The sequence below is a fragment of the Hypanus sabinus genome, chromosome 3 (genome assembly GCF_030144855.1).
Source record: "Hypanus sabinus isolate sHypSab1 chromosome 3, sHypSab1.hap1, whole genome shotgun sequence".
Classification (NCBI taxonomy): domain Eukaryota; kingdom Metazoa; phylum Chordata; class Chondrichthyes; order Myliobatiformes; family Dasyatidae; genus Hypanus; species Hypanus sabinus.
In genome coordinates this window covers 3,654,362-3,676,165 of record NC_082708.1, presented here as the reverse complement: position 1 = coordinate 3,676,165, position 21,804 = coordinate 3,654,362, and the positions used below count along the sequence as shown (strand labels likewise).

General features: G+C 62.8%; 1 protein-coding gene across 1 annotated transcript in view; it reads right to left on the bottom strand.

The window, feature by feature from the left end:
- The window catches only part of LOC132390705 (cholecystokinin receptor-like), a 38,444-nt gene extending 34,182 nt beyond the window's left edge, over positions 1-4,262 (bottom strand). Inside the window, exon 1 of the mRNA XM_059963262.1 lies at positions 4,042-4,262. Coding sequence (XP_059819245.1) covers positions 4,042-4,153 — 112 coding nt within the window. The 5' untranslated portion in view covers positions 4,154-4,262. The remainder of the gene's footprint in view (positions 1-4,041) is intronic.
- Positions 4,263-21,804: the final 17,542 nt, after the last annotated feature.

Here is a 21,804-nt window from a genome sequence, read left to right as displayed (position 1 = left end):
CAGAGAGTGGTGAGTGCGTGGAATGGGCTGCCAGCAACGGTGGTGGAGGCGGATACGATAGGGTCTTTTAAGAGACTTTTGGATAGGTACATGGAGCTTAGAAAAGTAGAGGGCTATGGGTAATGCTAGGTAATTTCTAAGGTAGGGACATGTTCGGCACAACTTTGTGGGCCGAAGGTTTTCTATGTTTCTAATTCTGTCATCCAAATCATTCACATATAAGAAGAATCAGTCCCAACATAGGCCTTTGTGGAACACCATAAGTCACCAGCCGCCAACCAGAAAAATCCCCTTTTATTCCCACTCTTTGCCTCCTGCCACTCAGCCACTCAGTCAATCCCTGCTGGTATCTTTCTGAAATGGTCTCGTGTGAACTGTTTCCTGGGTGGTGGGAGCGGGAGAGAGTACTAGATGAGGGGTCAGATCACTCCCTGAAGCTGGTGGAAGAAGTTGAAGAGGCTGTATAAACAAGGTGGAACGGGAGGAACATCTAGAGGACCTCGTCCAACCCCATTCCGCTCCGAAGGAAGGTGTTGGGGCACTGGGGTGGGATTACTGGAGGTTCTGGGGCAGAGGATGTGTTTGTTGGGGGGAGGGGAGATGGGAGAGGCTGTGGAGGATTAATGGAGGGAGTTTTAACATCCAAACTCCCCCGCTTTCTGCCCCAGAGAGGCCATTACTGGTCAAAGAGAGAGACAGTTAGGATGGAGTGAGAAAGTGCTGAGGGGGAGAGGAGGGGAGGGGAGCATAGAGCAAGTGAACGTCACTCCCCTGTCGCGTAACATCGGCAGCAGGATGTCAGGCAGGTCTGGTTCCAGTGGGAGGTGGGAAGGAGAGGGATGTCAAAGAGGGAGGGGCAGAGGGAAGAGGTTCAAAGGGATTAGAGGACAAGGAGGGAGATGGGGAGATGGTGGGAGACGTGTTAGTGAGGCTGGGAGACTTGGAGGAAGAGGGTGGGAGAATGGGGAAGAGTGTAGTGGGTGGGAGACATGTTAGTGAGGCTGGGAGACTGGAGGAAGAGGGTGGGAGAATGGGGAAGAGGGTGGGAGAATGGGGAAGAGTGTAGTGGGTGGGAGACTGGAGGAAGAGGGTGGGAGAATGGGGAAGAGGGTGGGAGAATGGGGAAGAGTGTAGTGGGTGGGAGACTGGGGGAGAGGGTGGGAGACGGGGAGAGGATGGGAGATGGGGGAAGAGGTTAGGAAAATGGGGTAAGAAGGTGGGAGAATGGGGTAAGAGGGTGGGAGAATGGGGAAGAGTGCAGTGGGTGGGAGACTGGGGAAGAGCGCAGTGGGTGGGAGACTGGGGGAGAGGGTGGGAGACTGGGGAAGAGTGTAGTGGGTGGGAGACTGGGGAGAGGGTGGGAGATGGGGAAGAGAGTGGGAGATGGGGAAGAGGGTGGGAGATGGGGAAGAGGGTGGGAGACTGGGGGAGAGGGTGGGAGACGGGGAGAGGATGGGAGATGGGGGAAGAGGTTAGGAAAATGGGGTAAGAAGGTGGGAGAATGGGGTAAGAGGGTGGGAGACTGGGGAAGAGCACAGTGGGTGGGAGACTGGGGGAGAGGGTGGGAGAATGGGGAAGAGGGTGGGAGAATGGGGAAGAGTGTAGTGGGTGGGAGACTGGGGGAGAGGGTGGGAGACGGGGAGAGGATGGGAGATGGGGGAAGAGGTTAGGAAAATGGGGTAAGAAGGTGGGAGAATGGGGTAAGAGGGTGGGAGAATGGGGAAGAGTGTAGTGGGTGGGAGACATGTTAGTGAGGCTGGGAGACTGGAGGAAGAGGGTGGGAGAATGGGGAAGAGGGTGGGAGAATGGGGAAGAGTGTAGTGGGTGGGAGACTGGAGGAAGAGGGTGGGAGAATGGGGAAGAGGGTGGGAGAATGGGGAAGAGTGTAGTGGGTGGGAGACTGGGGGAGAGGGTGGGAGACGGGGAGAGGATGGGAGATGGGGGAAGAGGTTAGGAAAATGGGGTAAGAAGGTGGGAGAATGGGGTAAGAGGGTGGGAGAATGGGGAAGAGTGCAGTGGGTGGGAGACTGGGGAAGAGCGCAGTGGGTGGGAGACTGGGGGAGAGGGTGGGAGACTGGGGAAGAGTGTAGTGGGTGGGAGACTGGGGAGAGGGTGGGAGATGGGGAAGAGAGTGGGAGATGGGGAAGAGGGTGGGAGATGGGGAAGAGGGTGGGAGACTGGGGGAGAGGGTGGGAGAATGGGGTAAGAGGGTGGGAGACTGGGGAAGAGGGTGGGAGATGGGGTAAGAGGGTGGGAGAATGGGGAAGAGTGTAGTGGGTGGGAGATGGGTTAAGAGGGTGGGAGACAGGGAAGAGGGTGGGAGACTGGGGGAGGGTGGGAGACTGGGGAAAAGGGTGGGAGACGGGGAAGAGGATGGGAGAATGGGGAAGAGTGTAGTGGGTGGGAGACTGGGGAAGAGTGTAGTGGGTGGGAGATGGGTTAAGAGGGTGGGAGACAGGGAAGAGGGTGGGAGACTGGGGGAGGGTGGGAGACAGGGAAGAGGATGGGAGAATGGGGAAGAGTGCAGTGTGAGATAGACTGGGTAAGAGTGCAGTGTGAGATAGACTGGGGGAGAGGGTGGGAGACTGGGGGAGAGGGTGAGAGACGGGAGAAGAGGGTGGGAGACTGGGGGAGGGTGGGAGACTGGGGGAGGGTGGGAGACAGGGAAGAGGGTGGGAGACTGGGAAGAGGGTGGGAGACTGGGGGAGGGTGGGAGACTGGGGGAGGGTGGGAGACAGGGAAGAGGATGGGAGACTGGGGAAGAGTGTAGTGGGTGGGAGATGGGTTAAGAGGGTGGGAGACAGGGAAGAGGGTGGGAGACTGGGGGAGGGTGGGAGACAGGGATGGGAGAATGGGGAAGAGTGCAGTGTGAGATAGACTGGGGAAGAGTGCAGTGTGAGATAGACTGGGGGAGAGGGTGGGAGACTGGGGGAGAGGGTGAGAGACGGGAGAAGAGGGTGGGAGACTGGGGAAAAGGGTGGGAGACGGGGAAGAGGATGGAAGAATGGGGAAGAGTGTAGTGGGTGGGAGACTGGGGAAGTGCAGTGTGAGATAGACTGGGGAAGAGTGCAGTGTGAGATAGACTGGGGGAGAGGGTGGGAGACTGGGGGAGAGGGTGGGAGACTGGGGGAGAGGGTGAGAGACTGGGGGAGAGGGTGGGAGACTGGGGGAGAGGGTGAGAGACGGGAGAAGAGGGTGGGAGACTGGGGGAGGGTGGGAGACTGGGGAAAAGGGTGGGAGACGGGGAAGAGGATGGGAGAATGGGGAAGAGTGTAGTGGGTGGGAGACTGGGGAAGAGTGCAGTGTGAGATAGACTGGGGAAGAGTGCAGTGTGAGATAGACTGGGGGAGAGGGTGGGAGACTGGGGGAGAGGGTGAGAGACTGGGGGAGAGGGTGGGAGACTGGGGGAGAGGGTGAGAGACGGGAGAAGAGGGTGGGGGAATGGGGAAGAGTTTAGTGGATGGGAGACTGGGGGAGAGGGTGGGAGATGTGTGGGAGAGGCTTGATGGGCTGACTGGCCTCTGCCCTCCTGAAACAGCGACCCCCTCCAGTTGTTGACCCCACATTGGGATCTTGCTGTGCTTGGGATTCTGGACCGCACGGAGAATGGTTTCCTGTTCAAAAACGGGGAGATGGGACCCTCACCTTCTTTTCCCACCCCAGTCCCATTCCCCCGAACCTTGCCCTCTCCCCGGGGCATTGCCACCCAATGCCTCACCCCGGGGGGTCTCGCCAACTCCCACCCCTCTCTAATTGCTCTTCTCTCACCCTTTCCTTCCCCTCCTTTCCAATTACCCTCCTCCCTCTATTTCCCTCTCTCCTTCCCGTCGTTCGGTCTCCACATGCCACAGATCCGCACTTCTCGCTCTGTCCCTCCATTTCCCTCCCTTCTCGCTCTGTCCCTCCATTTCCCTCCCTTCTCGCTCTGTCCCTCCATTTCCCTCCCTTCTCGCTCTGTCCCTCCACTTCCCTCCCTTCTCCCTCTGTCCCTCCATTTCCCTCCCTTCTCCCTCTGTCCCTCCACTTCCCTCCCATGCTCACCTCTTCTCCCCGGGCGACTCTCTCCTCTCCGCGATTCCGAGCACGATTCATCCGTCAGCTCCGACTGATTCACACACAGACTCCGCAGGAATCGGCTCGCGTTCTCTTCCATGGCCGAACCGGACCTTCTCTCGGTTCCCGGTTCCAGGTCCAATATCTCAGTCCCGTCTCCCTGTTTCCTGTTCGATATTCCGGTCCCGTCTCCCGATCGCTCCGTACTGGCAACACCTCAACTGCAATAATAGAGAATACCAACAGAGAGAGCGAGAGAGAGAGGGACCCTCCCCCAGACTCAGACTCTCCCTCCGACACTCCCCCAGACACTCCACGACCCGCCCACAGTCTCAGACTCTCTGTCAGACCCTCCCCCAGACTCAGACTCTCCCTCCGACACTCCCCCAGACACGCCCCGTCTCAGACACTCCCTGACCCTCCCCCAGACACTCCCCGACCCGCCCACAGTCTCAGACTCTCTGTCAGACCCGCCCCCAGTCTCAGACTCTCCCTCCGACACTCCCCCAGACCCTCCCCCAGACTCAGACACTCCCCGACCCGCCCACAGTCTCAGACACGCCCGTCTCAGACTCTCTGTCAGACCCTCCCCCAGTCTCAGACTCTCCCTCCGACACTCCCCCAGACACTCCCCCAGTCTCAGACCCTCCCCCAGACTCAGACACTCCCCGACCCGCCCACAGTCTCAGACACGCCCGTCTCAGACTCTCTGTCAGACCCTCCCCCAGTCTCAGACTCTCCCTCCGACACTCCCCCAGACACTCCCCCAGTTTCAGACTCTTCCTCCGACACTCCCCCCCAGACACGCCCCCAGTCTCAAACACTCCTCGACCCTCCCCCAGTCTCAGACTCTCTGTCAGACCCTCCCCCAGTCTCAGACTCTCTCTCCGACACTTCCCCAGACTCGCCGCGTCTCAGACTCTCTGTCAGAGCCTCCCACAGTCTCAGAAACTCCCTCCGACACTCCCCCAGACCAGCCCCCAGTCTCAGACACTCCCCGACCCTCCCCCACTCAGAAACTCCCTCCGACACTCCCCCAGACCCGCCCCCAGTCTCAGACACTCCCCGACCCTCCCCCAGTCTCAGAAACTCCCTCCGACACTCCCCCAGACCCGCCCCCAGTCTCAGACACTCCCCGACCCTCCCCCAGTCTCAGACTCTCCCGCCGACACTCCCCCAGACCCGCCCCCAGTCTCAGACACTCCCCGACCCTCCCCCAGTCTCAGACTCTCCCTCCGACACTCCCCCAGACCCTCCCCCAGTCTCAGACACGCCCGTCTCAGACTCTCTGTCAGACCCTCCCCCAGTCTCAGACTCTCCCGCCGACACTCCCCCAGACCCGCCCCCAGTCTCAGACACTCCCCAACCCGCCCACAGTTTCAGTCTCTCTGTCAGAACCTCCCCCAGTCTCAGACTCTCCCTCCGACACTCCCCCAGACACGCCCCGTCTCAGACACTCCCTGACCCTCCCCCAGACACTCCCCGACCCGCCCACAGTCTCAGACTCTCTGTCAGACCCTCCCCCAGTCTCAGACTCTTCCTCCGACACTCCCCCCAGACACGCCCCCAGTCTCAGACACTCCCCGACCCTCCCCCAGTCTCAGACTCTCTGTCAGACCCTCCCCCAATCTCAGACTCTCCTCCGACACTCCCCCAGACACGCCCCGTCTCAGACACTCCCTGACCCTCCCGCAGACACTCCCCGACCCGCCCACAGTCTCAGACTCTCTGTCAGACCCTCCCCCAGTCTCAGACTCTCCCGCCGACACTCCCCCAGACCCGCCCCCAGTCTCAGACACTCCCCAACCCGCCCACAGTTTCAGTCTCTCTATCAGAACCTCCCCCAGTCTCAGACTCTCCCTCCGACACTCCCCCAGACACGCCCCGTCTCAGACACTCCCTGACCCTCCCCCAGACACTCCCCGACCCGCCCACAGTCTCAGACTCTCTGTCAGACCCTCCCCCAGTCTCAGACTCTTCCTCCGACACTCCCCCCAGACACGCCCCCAGTCTCAGACACTCCCCGACCCTCCCCCAGTCTCAGACTCTCTGTCAGACCCTCCCCCAATCTCAGACTCTCCTCCGACACTCCCCCAGACACGCCCCGTCTCAGACACTCCCTGACCCTCCCGCAGACACTCCCCGACCCGCCCACAGTCTCAGACTCTCTGTCAGACCCTCCCCCAGTCTCAGACTCTCCCTCCGACACTACCCCGACCCGCCCCCAGTCTCAGACACTCCCCAACCCGCCCACAGTTTCAGTCTCTCTGTCAGACCCTCCCCCAGTCTCAGACACTCCCTGACCCGCCCACAGTCTCAGACCCGCCCACAGTCTCACACTCTCTCAGACCCGCCCCCCAGTCTCAGACACTCCCCGACCCGCCCACAGTCTCAGACACGCCCGTCTCAGACTCTCTGTCAGACCCTCCCCCAGTCTCTGACTCTCTGTCAGACCCTCCCCCAGACTCAGACTCTCCCTCCGACACTCCCCCAGACACTCCCCGACCCGCCCACAGTCTCAGACTCTCACAGACCCGCCCCCAGTCTCAGACTCTCTGTCAGACCCTCCCCAATCTCAGACTCTCCTTCCGACACTCCCCCAGACACGCCCCGTCTCAGACACTCCCTGACCCTCCCCCAGACACTCCCCGACCCGCCCACAGTCTCAGACTCTCTGTCAGACGCTCCCCCACTCAGACTCTCTGTCAGACCCTCCCCCAGTCTCAGACTCTCCCTCCGACACTCCCCCAATCTCAGACTCTCTGTCAGACCCTCCCCCAATCTCAGTCTTTCTCTCTCAGACCCTCCCCGTCTCAGACTCTCCCTCCGACACTACCCCGACCCGCCCCCAGTCTCAGACACTCCCTGACCCGCCCACAGTCTCAGACCCGCCCCCAAGCTCAGTCTCTCTCAGACCCTCCCCAGACACGCCCCGTCCCAGACACTCCCCGACCCGCCCACAGTCTCAGACACGCCCCAGTCAGACTCTCTCTCAGACCCTCCCCCAGACTCAGACTCTCCCTCCGACACGCCCCCAGACACGCCCCCAGTCTCAGACTCTCTCTCTCCGACCCGCCCACATACTCAGACTCTCTCAGACCTGCCCCCAGTCTCAGACACTCCCTGACCCGACCACAGTCTCAGACACTCCCCGACCCGCCCACAGTCTCAGACTCTCTGTCAGACCCGCCCCCAGTCTCAGTCTCTCTCTCAGACACTCCCCGACCCGCCCACAGTCTCAGACTCTCTGTCAGACCCGCCCCCAGTCTCAGACTCTCCCTCCGACACTCCCCCAGACACTCCCCCAGTCTCAGACTCTCCCTCCGACACTCCCCCAGACCCTCCCCCAGACTCAGACACTCCCCGACCCGCCCACAGTCTCAGACACGCCCGTCTCAGACTCTCTGTCAGACCCTCCCCCAGTCTCAGACTCTCCCTCCGACACTCCCCCAGACACTCCCCCAGTCTCAGACCCTCCCCCAGACTCAGACACTCCCCGACCCGCCCACAGTCTCAGACACGCCCGTCTCAGACTCTCTGTCAGACCCTCCCCCAGTCTCAGACTCTCCCTCCGACACTCCCCCAGACACTCCCCCAGTTTCAGACTCTTCCTCCGACACTCCCCCCCAGACACGCCCCCAGTCTCAAACACTCCTCGACCCTCCCCCAGTCTCAGACTCTCTGTCAGACCCTCCCCCAGTCTCAGACTCTCTCTCCGACACTTCCCCAGACTCGCCGCGTCTCAGACTCTCTGTCAGAGCCTCCCCCAGTCTCAGAAACTCCCTCCGACACTCCCCCAGACCCGCCCCCAGTCTCAGACACTCCCCGACCCTCCCCCACTCAGAAACTCCCTCCGACACTCCCCCAGACCCGCCCCCAGTCTCAGACACTCCCCGACCCTCCCCCAGTCTCAGAAACTCCCTCCGACACTCCCCCACACCCGCCCCCAGTCTCAGACACTCCCCGACCCTCCCCCAGTCTCAGACTCTCCCGCCGACACTCCCCCAGACCCGCCCCCAGTCTCAGACACTCCCCAACCCGCCCACAGTTTCAGTCTCTCTGTCAGACCCTCCCCCAGTCTCAGACACTCCCCGACCCTCCCCCAGTCTCAGACTCTCCCTCCGACACTCCCCCAGACCCTCCCCCAGTCTCAGACTCTCCCTCCGACACTCCCCCAGACCCTCCCCCAGTCTCAGACACGCCCGTCTCAGACTCTCTGTCAGACCCTCCCCCAGTCTCAGACTCTCCCGCCGACACTCCCCCAGACCCGCCCCCAGTCTCAGACACTCCCCAACCCGCCCACAGTTTCAGTCTCTCTGTCAGACCCTCCCCCAGTCTCAGACTCTCCCTCCGACACTCCCCCAGACACGCCCCGTCTCACACTCCCTGACCCTCCCCCAGACACTCCCCGACCCGCCCACAGTCTCAGAGTCTCTGTCAGACCCTCCCCCAGTCTCAGACTCTTCCTCCGACACTCCCCCCAGACACGCCCCCAGTCTCAGACACTCCCCGACCCTCCCCCAGTCTCAGACTCTCTGTCAGACCCTCCCCCAGTCTCAGACTCTTCCTCCGACACTCCCCCCAGACACGCCCCCAGTCTCAGACACTCCCCGACCCTCCCCCAGTCTCAGACTCTCTGTCAGACCCTCCCCCAGTCTCAGACTCTCTGTCAGACCCTCCCCCAATCTCAGACTTCTCTCCGACACTCCCCCAGACACGCCCCGTCTCAGACACTCCCTGACCCTCCCGCAGACACTCCCCGACCCGCCCACAGTCTCAGACTCTCTGTCAGACCCTCCCCCAGTCTCAGACTCTCCCTCCGACAGTCCGCCAATCTCAGACTCTCTGTCAGACCCTCCACCAATCTTAGTCTTTCTCTCTCAGACCCTCCCCCAGTCTCAGACTCTCCCTCCGACACTACCCCGACCCGCCCCCAGTCTCAGACACTCCCCAACCCGCCCACAGTTTCAGTCTCTCTGTCAGACCCTCCCCCAGTCTCAGACACTCCCTGACCCGCCCACAGTCTCAGACACTCTCAGACCCGCCCACAGTCTCACACTCTCTCAGACCCGCCCCCCAGTCTCAGACACTCCCCGACCCGCCCACAGTCTCAGACACGCCCGTCTCAGACTCTCTGTCAGACCCTCCCCCAGTCTCAGACTCTCACAGACCCGCCCCCAGTCTCAGACTCTCTGTCAGACCCTCCCCAATCTCAGACTCTCCTTCCGACACTCCCCCAGACACGCCCCGTCTCAGACACTCCCTGACCCTCCCCCAGACAATCCCCGACCCGCCCACAGTCTCAGACTCTCTGTCAGACCCTCCCCCACTCAGACTCTCTGTCAGACCCTCCCCCAGTCTCAGACTCTCCCTCCGACACTCCCCCAATCTCAGACTCTCAGTCAGACCCTCCCCCAATCTCAGTCTTTCTCTCTCAGACCCTCCCCGTCTCAGACTCTCCCTCCGACACTACCCCGACCCGCCCCCAGTCTCAGACACTCCCTGACCCGCCCACAGTCTCAGACCCGCCCCCAAGCTCAGTCTCTCTCTGACCCTCCCCCAGAAACGCCCCGTCTCAGACACTCCCCGACCCACCCACAGTTTCAGTCTCTCTCAGACCCTCCCCAGACACGCCCCGTCCCAGACACTCCCCGACCCGCCCACAGTCTCAGACACGCCCCAGTCTCAGACTCTCTCTCAGACCCTCCCCCAGACTCAGACTCTCCCTCCGACACTCCCCCAGACACGCCCCCAGTCTCAGACTCTCTCTCTCTCCGACCCGCCCACATACTCAGACTCTCTCAGACCTGCCCCAAGTCTCAGACACTCCCTGACCCGACCACAGTCTCAGACACTCCCCGACCCGCCCACAGTCTCAGACTCTCTGTCAGACCCGCCCCCAGTCTCAGTCTCTCTCTCAGACACTCCCCGACTCGCCCACAGTCTCAGACTCTCTGTCAGACCCTCCCCCAGACTCAGACACTCCCCGACCCGCCCACAGTCTCAGACGTGCCCTTCTCAAACTCTCTGTCAGACCCTCCCCCAGTCTCAGACTCTCCCTACGACCCTCCCCCAGACCCTCCCCCAGACTCAGACACTCCCCGACCCTCCCCCAGTCTCAGACTCTCCCTCCGACACTCCCCCAGACCCTCCCCCAGTCTCAGACTCTCCCTCCGACACTCCCCCAGACCCTCCCCCAGTCTCAGACACGCTCGTCTCAGACTCTCTGTCAGACCCTCCCCCAGTCTCAGACTCTCCCGCCGACACTCCCCCAGACCCGCCCCCAGTCTCAGACACTCCCCAACCCGCCCACAGTTTCAGTCTCTCTGTCAGACCCTCCCCCAGTCTCAGACTCTCCCTCCGACACTCCCCCAGACACGCCCCGTCTCAGACACTCCCTGACCCTCCCCCAGACACTCCCCGACCCGCCCACAGTCTCAGACTCTCTGTCAGACCCTCCCCCAGTCTCAGACTCTTCCTCCGACACTCCCCCCAGACACGCCCCCAGTCTCAGACACTCCCCGACCCTCCCCCAGTCTCAGACTCTCTGTCAGACCCTCCCCCAATCTCAGACTCTCCTCCGACACTCCCCCAGACACGCCCCGTCTCAGACACTCCCTGACCCTCCCGCAGACACTCCCCGACCCGTCCACAGTCTCAGACTCTCTGTCAGACCCTCCCCCAGTCTCAGACTCTCCCTCCGACACTCCGCCAATCTCAGACTCTCTGTCAGACCCTCCACCAATCTTAGTCTTTCTCTCTCAGACCCTCCCCCAGTCTCAGACTCTCCCTCCGACACTACCCCGACCCGCCCCCAGTCTCAGACACTCCCCAACCCGCCCACAGTTTCAGTCTCTCTGTCAGACCCTCCCCCAGTCTCAGACACTCCCTGACCCGCCCACAGTCTCAGACACTCTCAGACCCGCCCACAGTCTCACACTCTCTCAGACCCGCCCCCCAGTCTCAGACACTCCCTGACCCGCCCACAGTCTCAGACACGCCCGTCTCAGACTCTCTGTCAGACCTCCCCCAGTCTCAGACTCTCCCTCCGACACTCCCCCAGACCCTCCCCCAGACTCAGACACTCCCCGACCCGCCCACAGTCTCAGACACGCCCGTCTCAGACTCTCTGTCAGACCCTCCCCCAGTCTCTGACTCTCTGTCAGACCCTCCCCCAGACTCAGACTCTCCCTCCGACACTCCCCCAGACACTCCCCGACCCGCCCATAGTCTCAGACTCTCACAGACCCGCCCCCGGTCTCAGACTCTCTGTCAGACCCTCCCCAATCTCAGACTCTCCTTCCGACACTCCCCCAGACACGCCCCGTCTCAGACACTCCCTGACCCTCCCCCAGACACTCCCCGACCCGCCCACAGTCTCAGACTCTCTGTCAGACCCTCCCCCACTCAGACTCTCTGTCAGACCCTCCCCCAGTCTCAGACTCTCCCTCCGACACTCCCCCAATCTCAGACTCTCTGTCAGACCCTCCCCCAATCTCAGTCTTTCTCTCTCAGACCCTCCCCGTCTCAGACTCTCCCTCCGACACTACCCCGACCCGCCCCCAGTCTCAGACACTCCCTGACCCGCCCACAGTCTCAGACCCGCCCCCAAGCTCAGTCTCTCTCTGACCCTCCCCCAGAAACGCCCCGTCTCAGACACTCCCCGACCCACCCACAGTTTCAGTCTCTCTCAGACCCTCCCCAGACACGCCCCGTCCCAGACACTCCCCGACCCGCCCACAGTCTCAGACACGCCCCAGTCTCAGACTCTCTCTCAGACCCTCCCCCAGACTCAGACTCTCCCTCCGACACTCCCCCAGACACGCCCCCAGTCTCAGACTCTCTCTCTCCGACCCGCCCACATACTCAGACTCTCTCAGACCTGCCCCCAGTCTCAGACACTCCCTGACCCGACCACAGTCTCAGACACTCCCCGACCCGCCCACAGTCTCAGACTCTCTGTCAGACCCGCCCCCAGTCTCAGTCTCTCTCTCAGACACTCCCCGACCCGCCCACAGTCTCAGACTCAATGTCAGACCCTCCCCCAGACTCAGACACTCCCCGACCCGCCCACAGTCTCAGACGTGCCCGTCTCAAACTCTCTGTCAGACCCTCCCCCAGTCTCAGACTCTCTGTCAGACCCGCCCCCAGTCTCAGTCTCTCTCTCAGACACTCCCCGACCCGCCCACAGTCTCAGACACGCCCGTCTCAGACTCTCTGTCAGACCCGGCCCCAGTCTCAGACACTCCCTGACCCGACCACAGTCTCAGACACTCCCCGACCCGCCCACAGTCTCAGACTCTCTGTCAGACCCGCCCCCAGTCTCAGTCTCTCTCTCAGACCCTCCCCGTCTCAGACACTCCCCGACCCGCCCACAGTCTCAGACTCTCTGTCAGACCCTCCCCCAGACTCAGACACTCCCCGACCCGCCCACAGTCTCAGACACGCCCGTCTCAGACTCTCTGTCAGACCCGCCCCCAGTCTCAGACACTCCCTGACCCGACCACAGTCTCAGACACTCCCCGACCCGCCCACAGTCTCAGACTCTCTGTCAGACCCTCCCCCAGACTCAGACACTCCCCGACCCGCCCACAGTCTCAGACGTGCCCGTCTCAAACTCTCTGTCAGACCCTCCCCCAGTCTCAGACTCTCCCTCCGACCCTCCCCCAGACTCAGACACTCCCCGACCCGCCCACAGTCTCAGACACGCCCGTCTCAGACTCTCTGTCAGACCCGCCCCCAGTCTCAGACACTCCCTGACCCGACCACAGTCTCAGACACTCCCCGACCCGCCCACAGTCTCAGACTCTCTGTCAGACCCGCCCCCAGTCTCAGTCTCTCTCTCAGACCCTCCCCGTCTCAGACACTCCCCGACCCGCCCACAGTCTCAGACTCTCTGTCAGACCCTCCCCCAGACTCAGACACTCCCCGACCCGCCCACAGTCTCAGACGTGCCCGTCTCAAACTCTCTGTCAGACCCTCCCCCAGTCTCAGACTCTCCCTCCAACACTCCCCCAGACACGCCTCAGTCTCAGACACTCCCCGACACGCCCACACTCAGACTCTCTCAGACCCTCCCCAATCTCAGACTCTCCCTCCGACACTCCCCCAGACACGCCCCCAGTCTCAGACTCTCCCTCCGACCCTCCCCAGACCCTCCCCCAGACTCAGACACTCCCCGACCCGCCCACAGTCTCAGACACGCCCGTCTCAGACTCTCTTTCAGACCCTCCCCCAGTCTCAGACTCTCCCTCCAACACTCCCCCAGACACGCCTCAGTCTCAGACACTCCACGACCCGCCCACACAGACTCTCTCAGACCCTCCCCAATCTCAGACCCTCCCTCCGACACTCTCCCAGGCACGCCCCGTCTCAGACACTCCCCGACCCTCCCCCAGTCTCAGACACTCCCTGACCCACCCCCAGTCTCAGACACTCCCTGACCCTCCCCCAGACACTGCCCGACCCGCCCACAGTCTCAGACTCTCTGTCAGACCCTCCCCCAGTCTCAGACTCTCCCTCCGACACTCCCCCAGACACTCCCCCAATCTCAGACTCTCTGTCAGACCCTCCCCCAGTCTCAGATTCTCCCTCCGACACTCCCCCAGACCCGCCCCCAGTCTCAGTCTCTCTCTCAGACCCTCCCCCAATCTCAGTCTCTCTCTCTCAGACACTCCCCCAGTCTCAGACTCTCCCCGACCCACCCACAGTTTCAGACACGCCCCAGACTCAGACTCTCCCTCCGATACTCCACCAGACACGCCCCCAGTCTCAGACTCTCTCAGACCCGCCCCCAGTCTCAGACACTCCCTGACCCGCCCACAGTCTCAGACTCTCTGTCAGACCCGCCCCTAGTCTCAGACACTCCCTGACCTGCTCACAGTCTCAGACATGCCCGTCTCAGACTCTCTGTCAGACCCTCCCCCAGTCTCAGACTCTCCATCCAACACTCCCCCAGACACCCCCCAGTCTCAGACTCTTCCTCCGACACTCCCCCAGACCCAGCCACTCCCCGACCCTCCCCCAGTCTCAGACACTCCCCGACCCTCCCCCACTCAGAAACTCCCTCCGACACTCCCCCAGACCCGCCCCCAGTCTCAGACACTCCCCGACCCTCTCCCAGTCTCAGAAACTCCCTCCGACACTCCCCCAGACCCGCCCCCAGTCTCAGACACTCCCCGACCCTCCCCCATTCTCAGACACTCCCTCCGACACTCCCCCAGACACGCCCCGTCTCAGACACTCCCCGACCCTCCCCCAGACACTCCCCGACCCGCCCACAGTCTCAAACTCTCTGTCAGACCCGCCCCCAGTCTCAGAAACTCCCTCCGACACTCCCCCAGACCCGCCCCCAGTCTCAGAAACTCCCCGACCCTCCCCCAGTCTCAGACTCTCCCGCCGACACTCCCCCAGACCCGCCCCCAGTCTCAGACACGCCCGTCTCAGACTCTCTGTCAGACCTCCCCCAGTCTCAGACTCTCCCTCCGACACTCCCCCAGACCCTCCCCCAGACTCAGACACTCCCCGACCCGCCCACAGTCAGACACGCCCGTCTCAGACTCTGTCAGACCCTCCCCCAGTCTCTGACAGACCCTCCCCCAGACTCAGACTCTCCCTCCGACACTCCCCCAGACACTCCCCGACCCGCCCACAGTCTCAGACTCTCACAGACCCGCCCCCAGTCTCAGACTCTCTGTCAGACCCTCCCCAATCTCAGACTCTCCTTCCGACACTCCCCCAGACACGCCCCGTCTCAGACACTCCCTGACCCTCCCCCAGACACTCCCCGACCCGCCCACAGTCTCAGACTCTCTGTCAGACCCTCCCCCACTCAGACTCTCTGTCAGACCCTCCCCCAGTCTCAGACTCTCCCTCCGACACTCCCCCAATCTCAGACTCTCTGTCAGACCCTCCCCCAATCTCAGTCTTTCTCTCTCAGACCCTCCCCGTCTCAGACTCTCCCTCCGACACTACCCCGACCCGCCCCCAGTCTCAGACACTCCCTGACCCGCCCACAGTCTCAGACCCGCCCCCAAGCTCAGTCTCTCTCTGACCCTCCCCCAGAAACGCCCCGTCTCAGACACTCCCCGACCCACCCACAGTTTCAGTCTCTCTCAGACCCTCCCCAGACACGCCCCGTCCCAGACACTCCCCGACCCGCCCACAGTCTCAGACACGCCCCAGTCTCAGACTCTCTCTCAGACCCTCCCCCAGACTCAGACTCTCCCTCCGACACTCCCCCAGACACGCCCCCAGTCTCAGACTCTCTCTCTCCGACCCGCCCACATACTCAGACTCTCTCAGACCTGCCCCCAGTCTCAGACACTCCCTGACCCGACCACAGTCTCAGACACTCCCCGACCCGCCCACAGTCTCAGACTCTCTGTCAGACCCGCCCCCAGTCTCAGTCTCTCTCTCAGACACTCCCCGACCCGCCCACAGTCTCAGACTCTCTGTCAGACCCTCCCCCAGACTCAGACACTCCCCGACCCGCCCACAGTCTCAGACGTGCCCGTCTCAAACTCTCTGTCAGACCCTCCCCCAGTCTCAGACTCTCCCTCCGACCCTCCCCCAGACTCAGACACACCCCGACCCGCCCACAGTCTCAGACACGCCCGTCTCAGACTCTCTGTCAGACCCGCCCCCAGTCTCAGACACTCCCTGACCCGACCACAGTCTCAGACACTCCCCGACCCGCCCACAGTCTCAGACTCTCTGTCAGACCCGCCCCCAGTCTCAGTCTCTCTCTCAGACCCTCCCCGTCTCAGACACTCCCCGACCCGCCCACAGTCTCAGACTCTCTGTCAGACCCTCCCCCAGACTCAGACACTCCCCGACCCGCCCACAGTCTCAGACGTGCCCGTCTCAAACTCTCTGTCAGACCCTCCCCCAGTCTCAGACTCTCCCTCCAACACTCCCCCAGACACGCCTCAGTCTCAGACACTCCCCGACACGCCCACACTCAGACTCTCTCAGACCCTCCCCAATCTCAGACTCTCCCTCCGACACTCCCCCAGACACGCCCCCAGTCTCAGACTCTCCCTCCGACCCTCCCCAGACCCTCCCCCAGACTCAGACACTCCCCGACCCGCCCACAGTCTCAGACACGCCCGTCTCAGACTCTCTTTCAGACCCTCCCCCAGTCTCAGACTCTCCCTCCAACACTCCCCCAGACACGCCTCAGTCTCAGACACTCCCCGACCCGCCCACACAGACTCTCTCAGACCCTCCCCAATCTCAGACTCTCCCTCCGACACTCTCCCAGACACGCCCCGTCTCAGACACTCCCCGACCCTCCCCCAGTCTCAGACACTCCCTGACCCACCCCCAGTCTCAGACACTCCCTGACCCTCCCCCAGACACTGCCCGACCCGCCCACAGTCTCAGACTCTCTGTCAGACCCTCCCCCAGTCTCAGACTCTCCCTCCGACACTCCCCCAGACACTCCCCCAATCTCAGTCTCTCTCTCTCAGACACTCCCCCAGTCTCAGACTCTCCCCGACCCACCCACAGTTTCAGACACGCCCCAGACTCAGACTCTCCCTCCGACACTCCACCAGACCCGCCCCCAGTCTCAGTCTCTCTCTCAGACCCTCCCCCAATCTCAGTCTCTCTTTCAGACCCTCCCCCAGTCTCAGACACTCCCCGACACGCCCACACTCAGACTCTCTCAGACCCTCCCCAATCTCAGACTCTCCCTCCGACACTCTCCCAGACACGCCCCGTCTCAGACACTCCCCGACCCTCCCCCAGTCTCAGACACTCCCTGACCCACCCCCAGTCTCAGACACTCCCTGACCCTCCCCCAGACACTGCCCGACCCGCCCACAGTCTCAGACTCTCTGTCAGACCCTCCCCCAGTCTCAGACTCTCCCTCCGACACTCCCCCAGACACTCCCCCAATCTCAGTCTCTCTCTCTCAGACACTCCCCCAGTCTCAGACTCTCCCCGACCCACCCACAGTTTCAGACACGCCCCAGACTCAGACTCTCCCTCCGACACTCCACCAGACACGCCCCCAGTCTCAGACTCTCTCAGACCCGCCCCCAGTCTCAGACACTCCCTGACCCGCCCACAGTCTCAGACTCTCTGTCAGACCCGCCCCTAGTCTCAGACACTCCCTGACCTGCTCACAGTCTCAGACATGCCCGTCTCAGACTCTCTGTCAGACCCTCCCCCAGTCTCAGACTCTCCATCCGACACTCCCCCAGACACTCCCCCAGTCTCAGACTCTCCCTCCGACACTCCCCCAGCCCCTCCCCCAGACTCAGACACTCCCCGACCCGCCCACAGTCTCAGACACGCCCGTCTCAGACTCCCTGTCAGACCCTCCCCCAGTTTCAGACTCTTCCTCCGACACTCCCCCAGACCCAGCCACTCCCCGACCCTCCCCCAGTCTCAGACACTCCCCGACCCTCCCCCACTCAGAAACTCCCTCCGACACTCCCCCAGACCCGCCCCCAGTCTCAGACACTCCCCGACCCTCCCCCAGTCTCAGAAACTCCCTCCGACACTCCCCCAGACCCGCCCCCAGTCTCAGACACTCCCCGACCCTCCCCCAGTCTCAGACTCTCCCTCCGACACTCCCCCCAGACACGCCCCCAGTCTCAGACACTCCCCGACCCTCCCCCAGTCTCAGACTCTCTGTCAGACCCTCCCCCAATCTCAGACTCTCCCTCCGACACTCCCCCAGACACGCCCCGTCTCAGACACTCCCCGACCCTCCCACAGACACTCCCCGACCCGCCCACAGTCTCAGACTCTCACAGACCCGCCCCCAGTCTCAGACTCTCTGTCAGACCCTCCCCAATCTCAGACTCTCCTTCCGACACTCCCCCAGACACGCCCCGTCTCAGACACTCCCTGACCCTCCCCCAGACACTCCCCGATCCGCCCACACTCAGACTCTCTGTCAGACCCTCCCCCACTCAGACTCTCTGTCAGACCTTCCCCCAGTCTCAGACTCTCCCTCCAACACTCCCCCAGACACGCCTCAGTCTCAGACACTCCCCGACACGCCCACACTCAGACTCTCTCAGACCCTCCCCAATCTCAGACTCTCCCTCCGACACTCCCCCAGACACGCCCCCAGTCTCAGACTCTCCCTCCGACCCTCCCCAGACCCTCCCCCAGACTCAGACACTCCCCGACCCGCCCACAGTCTCAGACACGCCCGTCTCAGACTCTCTTTCAGACCCTCCCCCAGTCTCAGACACTCCCTGACCCGCCCACAGTCTCAGACTCTCTGTCAGACCCGCCCCTAGTCTCAGACACTCCCTGACCTGCTCACAGTCTCAGACATGCCCGTCTCAGACTCTCTGTCAGACCCTCCCCCAGTCTCAGACTCTCCATCCGACACTCCCCCAGACACTCCCCCAGTCTCAGACTCTCCCTCCGACACTCCCCCAGACCCTCCCCCAGACTCAGACACTCCCCGACCCGCCCACAGTCTCAGACACGCCCGTCTCAGACTCCCTGTCAGACCCTCCCCCAGTTTCAGACTCTTCCTCCGACACTCCCCCAGACCCAGCCACTCCCCGACCCTCCCCCAGTCTCAGACACTCCCCGACCCTCCCCCACTCAGAAACTCCCTCCGACACTCCCCCAGACCCGCCCCCAGTCTCAGACACTCCCCGACCCTCCCCCAGTCTCAGAAACTCCCTCCGACACTCCCCCAGACCCGCCCCCAGTCTCAGACACTCCCCGACCCTCCCCCAGTCTCAGACTCTCCCGCCGACACTCCCCCAGACCCGCCCCCAGTCTCAGACACTCCCCAACACGCCCACAGTTTCAGTCTCTCTGTCAGACCCTCCCCCAGTCTCAGACACTCCCCGACCCTCCCCCAGTCTCAGACTCTCCCTCCGACACTCCCCCAGACCCTCCCCCAGTCTCAGACTCTCCCTCCAACACTCCCCCAGACCCTCCCCCAGTCTCAGACACGCCCGTCTCAGACTCTCTGTCAGACCCTCCCCCAGTCTCAGACTCTCCCGCCGACACTCCCCCAGACCCGCCCCCAGTCTCAGACACTCCCCAACCCGCCCACAGTTTCAGTCTCTCTGTCAGACCCTCCCCCAGTCTCAGACTCTCCCTCCGACACTCCCCCAGACACGCCCCGTCTCAGACACTCCCTGACCCTCCCCCAGACACTCCCCGACCCGCCCACAGTCTCAGACTCTCTGTCAGACCCTCCCCCAGTCTCAGACTCTTCCTCCGACACTCCCCCCAGACACGCCCCCAGTCTCAGACACTCCCCGACCCTCCCCCAGTCTCAGACTCTCTGTCAGACCCTCCCCCAATCTCAGACTCTCCTCCGACACTCCCCCAGACACGCCCCGTCTCAGACACTCCCTGACCCTCCCGCAGACACTCCCCGACCCGTCCACAGTCTCAGACTCTCTGTCAGACCCTCCCCCAGTCTCAGACTCTCCCTCCGACACTCCGCCAATCTCAGACTCTCTGTCAGACCCTCCACCAATCTTAGTCTTTCTCTCTCAGACCCTCCCCCAGTCTCAGACTCTCCCTCCGACACTACCCCGACCCGCCCCCAGTCTCAGACACTCCCCAACCCGCCCACAGTTTCAGTCTCTCTGTCAGACCCTCCCCCAGTCTCAGACACTCCCTGACCCGCCCACAGTCTCAGACACTCTCAGACCCGCCCACAGTCTCACACTCTCTCAGACCCGCCCCCCAGTCTCAGACACTCCCTGACCCGCCCACAGTCTCAGACACGCCCGTCTCAGACTCTCTGTCAGACCTCCCCCAGTCTCAGACTCTCCCTCCGACACTCCCCCAGACCCTCCCCCAGACTCAGACACTCCCCGACCCGCCCACAGTCTCAGACACGCCCGTCTCAGACTCTCTGTCAGACCCTCCCCCAGTCTCTGACTCTCTGTCAGACCCTCCCCCAGACTCAGACTCTCCCTCCGACACTCCCCCAGACACTCCCCGACCCGCCCATAGTCTCAGACTCTCACAGACCCGCCCCCGGTCTCAGACTCTCTGTCAGACCCTCCCCAATCTCAGACTCTCCTTCCGACACTCCCCCAGACACGCCCCGTCTCAGACACTCCCTGACCCTCCCCCAGACACTCCCCGACCCGCCCACAGTCTCAGACTCTCTGTCAGACCCTCCCCCACTCAGACTCTCTGTCAGACCCTCCCCCAGTCTCAGACTCTCCCTCCGACACTCCCCCAATCTCAGACTCTCTGTCAGACCCTCCCCCAATCTCAGTCTTTCTCTCTCAGACACTCCCCGTCTCAGACTCTCCCTCCGACACTACCCCGACCCTCCCCCAGACTCAGACACTCCCCGACCCGCCCACAGTCTCAGACACGCCCGTCTCAGACTCCCTGTCAGACCCTCCCCCAGTTTCAGACTCTTCCTCCGACACTCCCCCAGACCCAGCCACTCCCCGACCCTCCCCCAGTCTCAGACACTCCCCGACCCTCCCCCACTCAGAAACTCCCTCCGACACTCCCCCAGACCCGCCCCCAGTCTCAGACACTCCCCGACCCTCCCCCAGTCTCAGAAACTCCCTCCGACACTCCCCCAGACCCGCCCCCAGTCTCAGACACTCCCCGACCCTCCCCCAGTCTCAGACTCTCCCGCCGACACTCCCCCAGACCCGCCCCCAGTCTCAGACACTCCCCAACACGCCCACAGTTTCAGTCTCTCTGTCAGACCCTCCCCCAGTCTCAGACACTCCCCGACCCTCCCCCAGTCTCAGACTCTCCCTCCGACACTCCCCCAGACCCTCCCCCAGTCTCAGACTCTCCCTCCAACACTCCCCCAGACCCTCCCCCAGTCTCAGACACGCCCGTCTCAGACTCTCTGTCAGACCCTCCCCCAGTCTCAGACTCTCCCGCCGACACTCCCCCAGACCCGCCCCCAGTCTCAGACACTCCCCAACCCGCCCACAGTTTCAGTCTCTCTGTCAGACCCTCCCCCAGTCTCAGACTCTCCCTCCGACACTCCCCCAGACACGCCCCGTCTCAGACACTCCCTGACCCTCCCCCAGACACTCCCCGACCCGCCCACAGTCTCAGACTCTCTGTCAGACCCTCCCCCAGTCTCAGACTCTTCCTCCGACACTCCCCCCAGACACGCCCCCAGTCTCAGACACTCCCCGACCCTCCCCCAGTCTCAGACTCTCTGTCAGACCCTCCCCCAATCTCAGACTCTCCTCCGACACTCCCCCAGACACGCCCCGTCTCAGACACTCCCTGACCCTCCCGCAGACACTCCCCGACCCGTCCACAGTCTCAGACTCTCTGTCAGACCCTCCCCCAGTCTCAGACTCTCCCTCCGACACTCCGCCAATCTCAGACTCTCTGTCAGACCCTCCACCAATCTTAGTCTTTCTCTCTCAGACCCTCCCCCAGTCTCAGACTCTCCCTCCGACACTACCCCGACCCGCCCCCAGTCTCAGACACTCCCCAACCCGCCCACAGTTTCAGTCTCTCTGTCAGACCCTCCCCCAGTCTCAGACACTCCCTGACCCGCCCACAGTCTCAGACACTCTCAGACCCGCCCACAGTCTCACACTCTCTCAGACCCGCCCCCCAGTCTCAGACACTCCCTGACCCGCCCACAGTCTCAGACACGCCCGTCTCAGACTCTCTGTCAGACCTCCCCCAGTCTCAGACTCTCCCTCCGACACTCCCCCAGACCCTCCCCCAGACTCAGACACTCCCCGACCCGCCCACAGTCTCAGACACGCCCGTCTCAGACTCTCTGTCAGACCCTCCCCC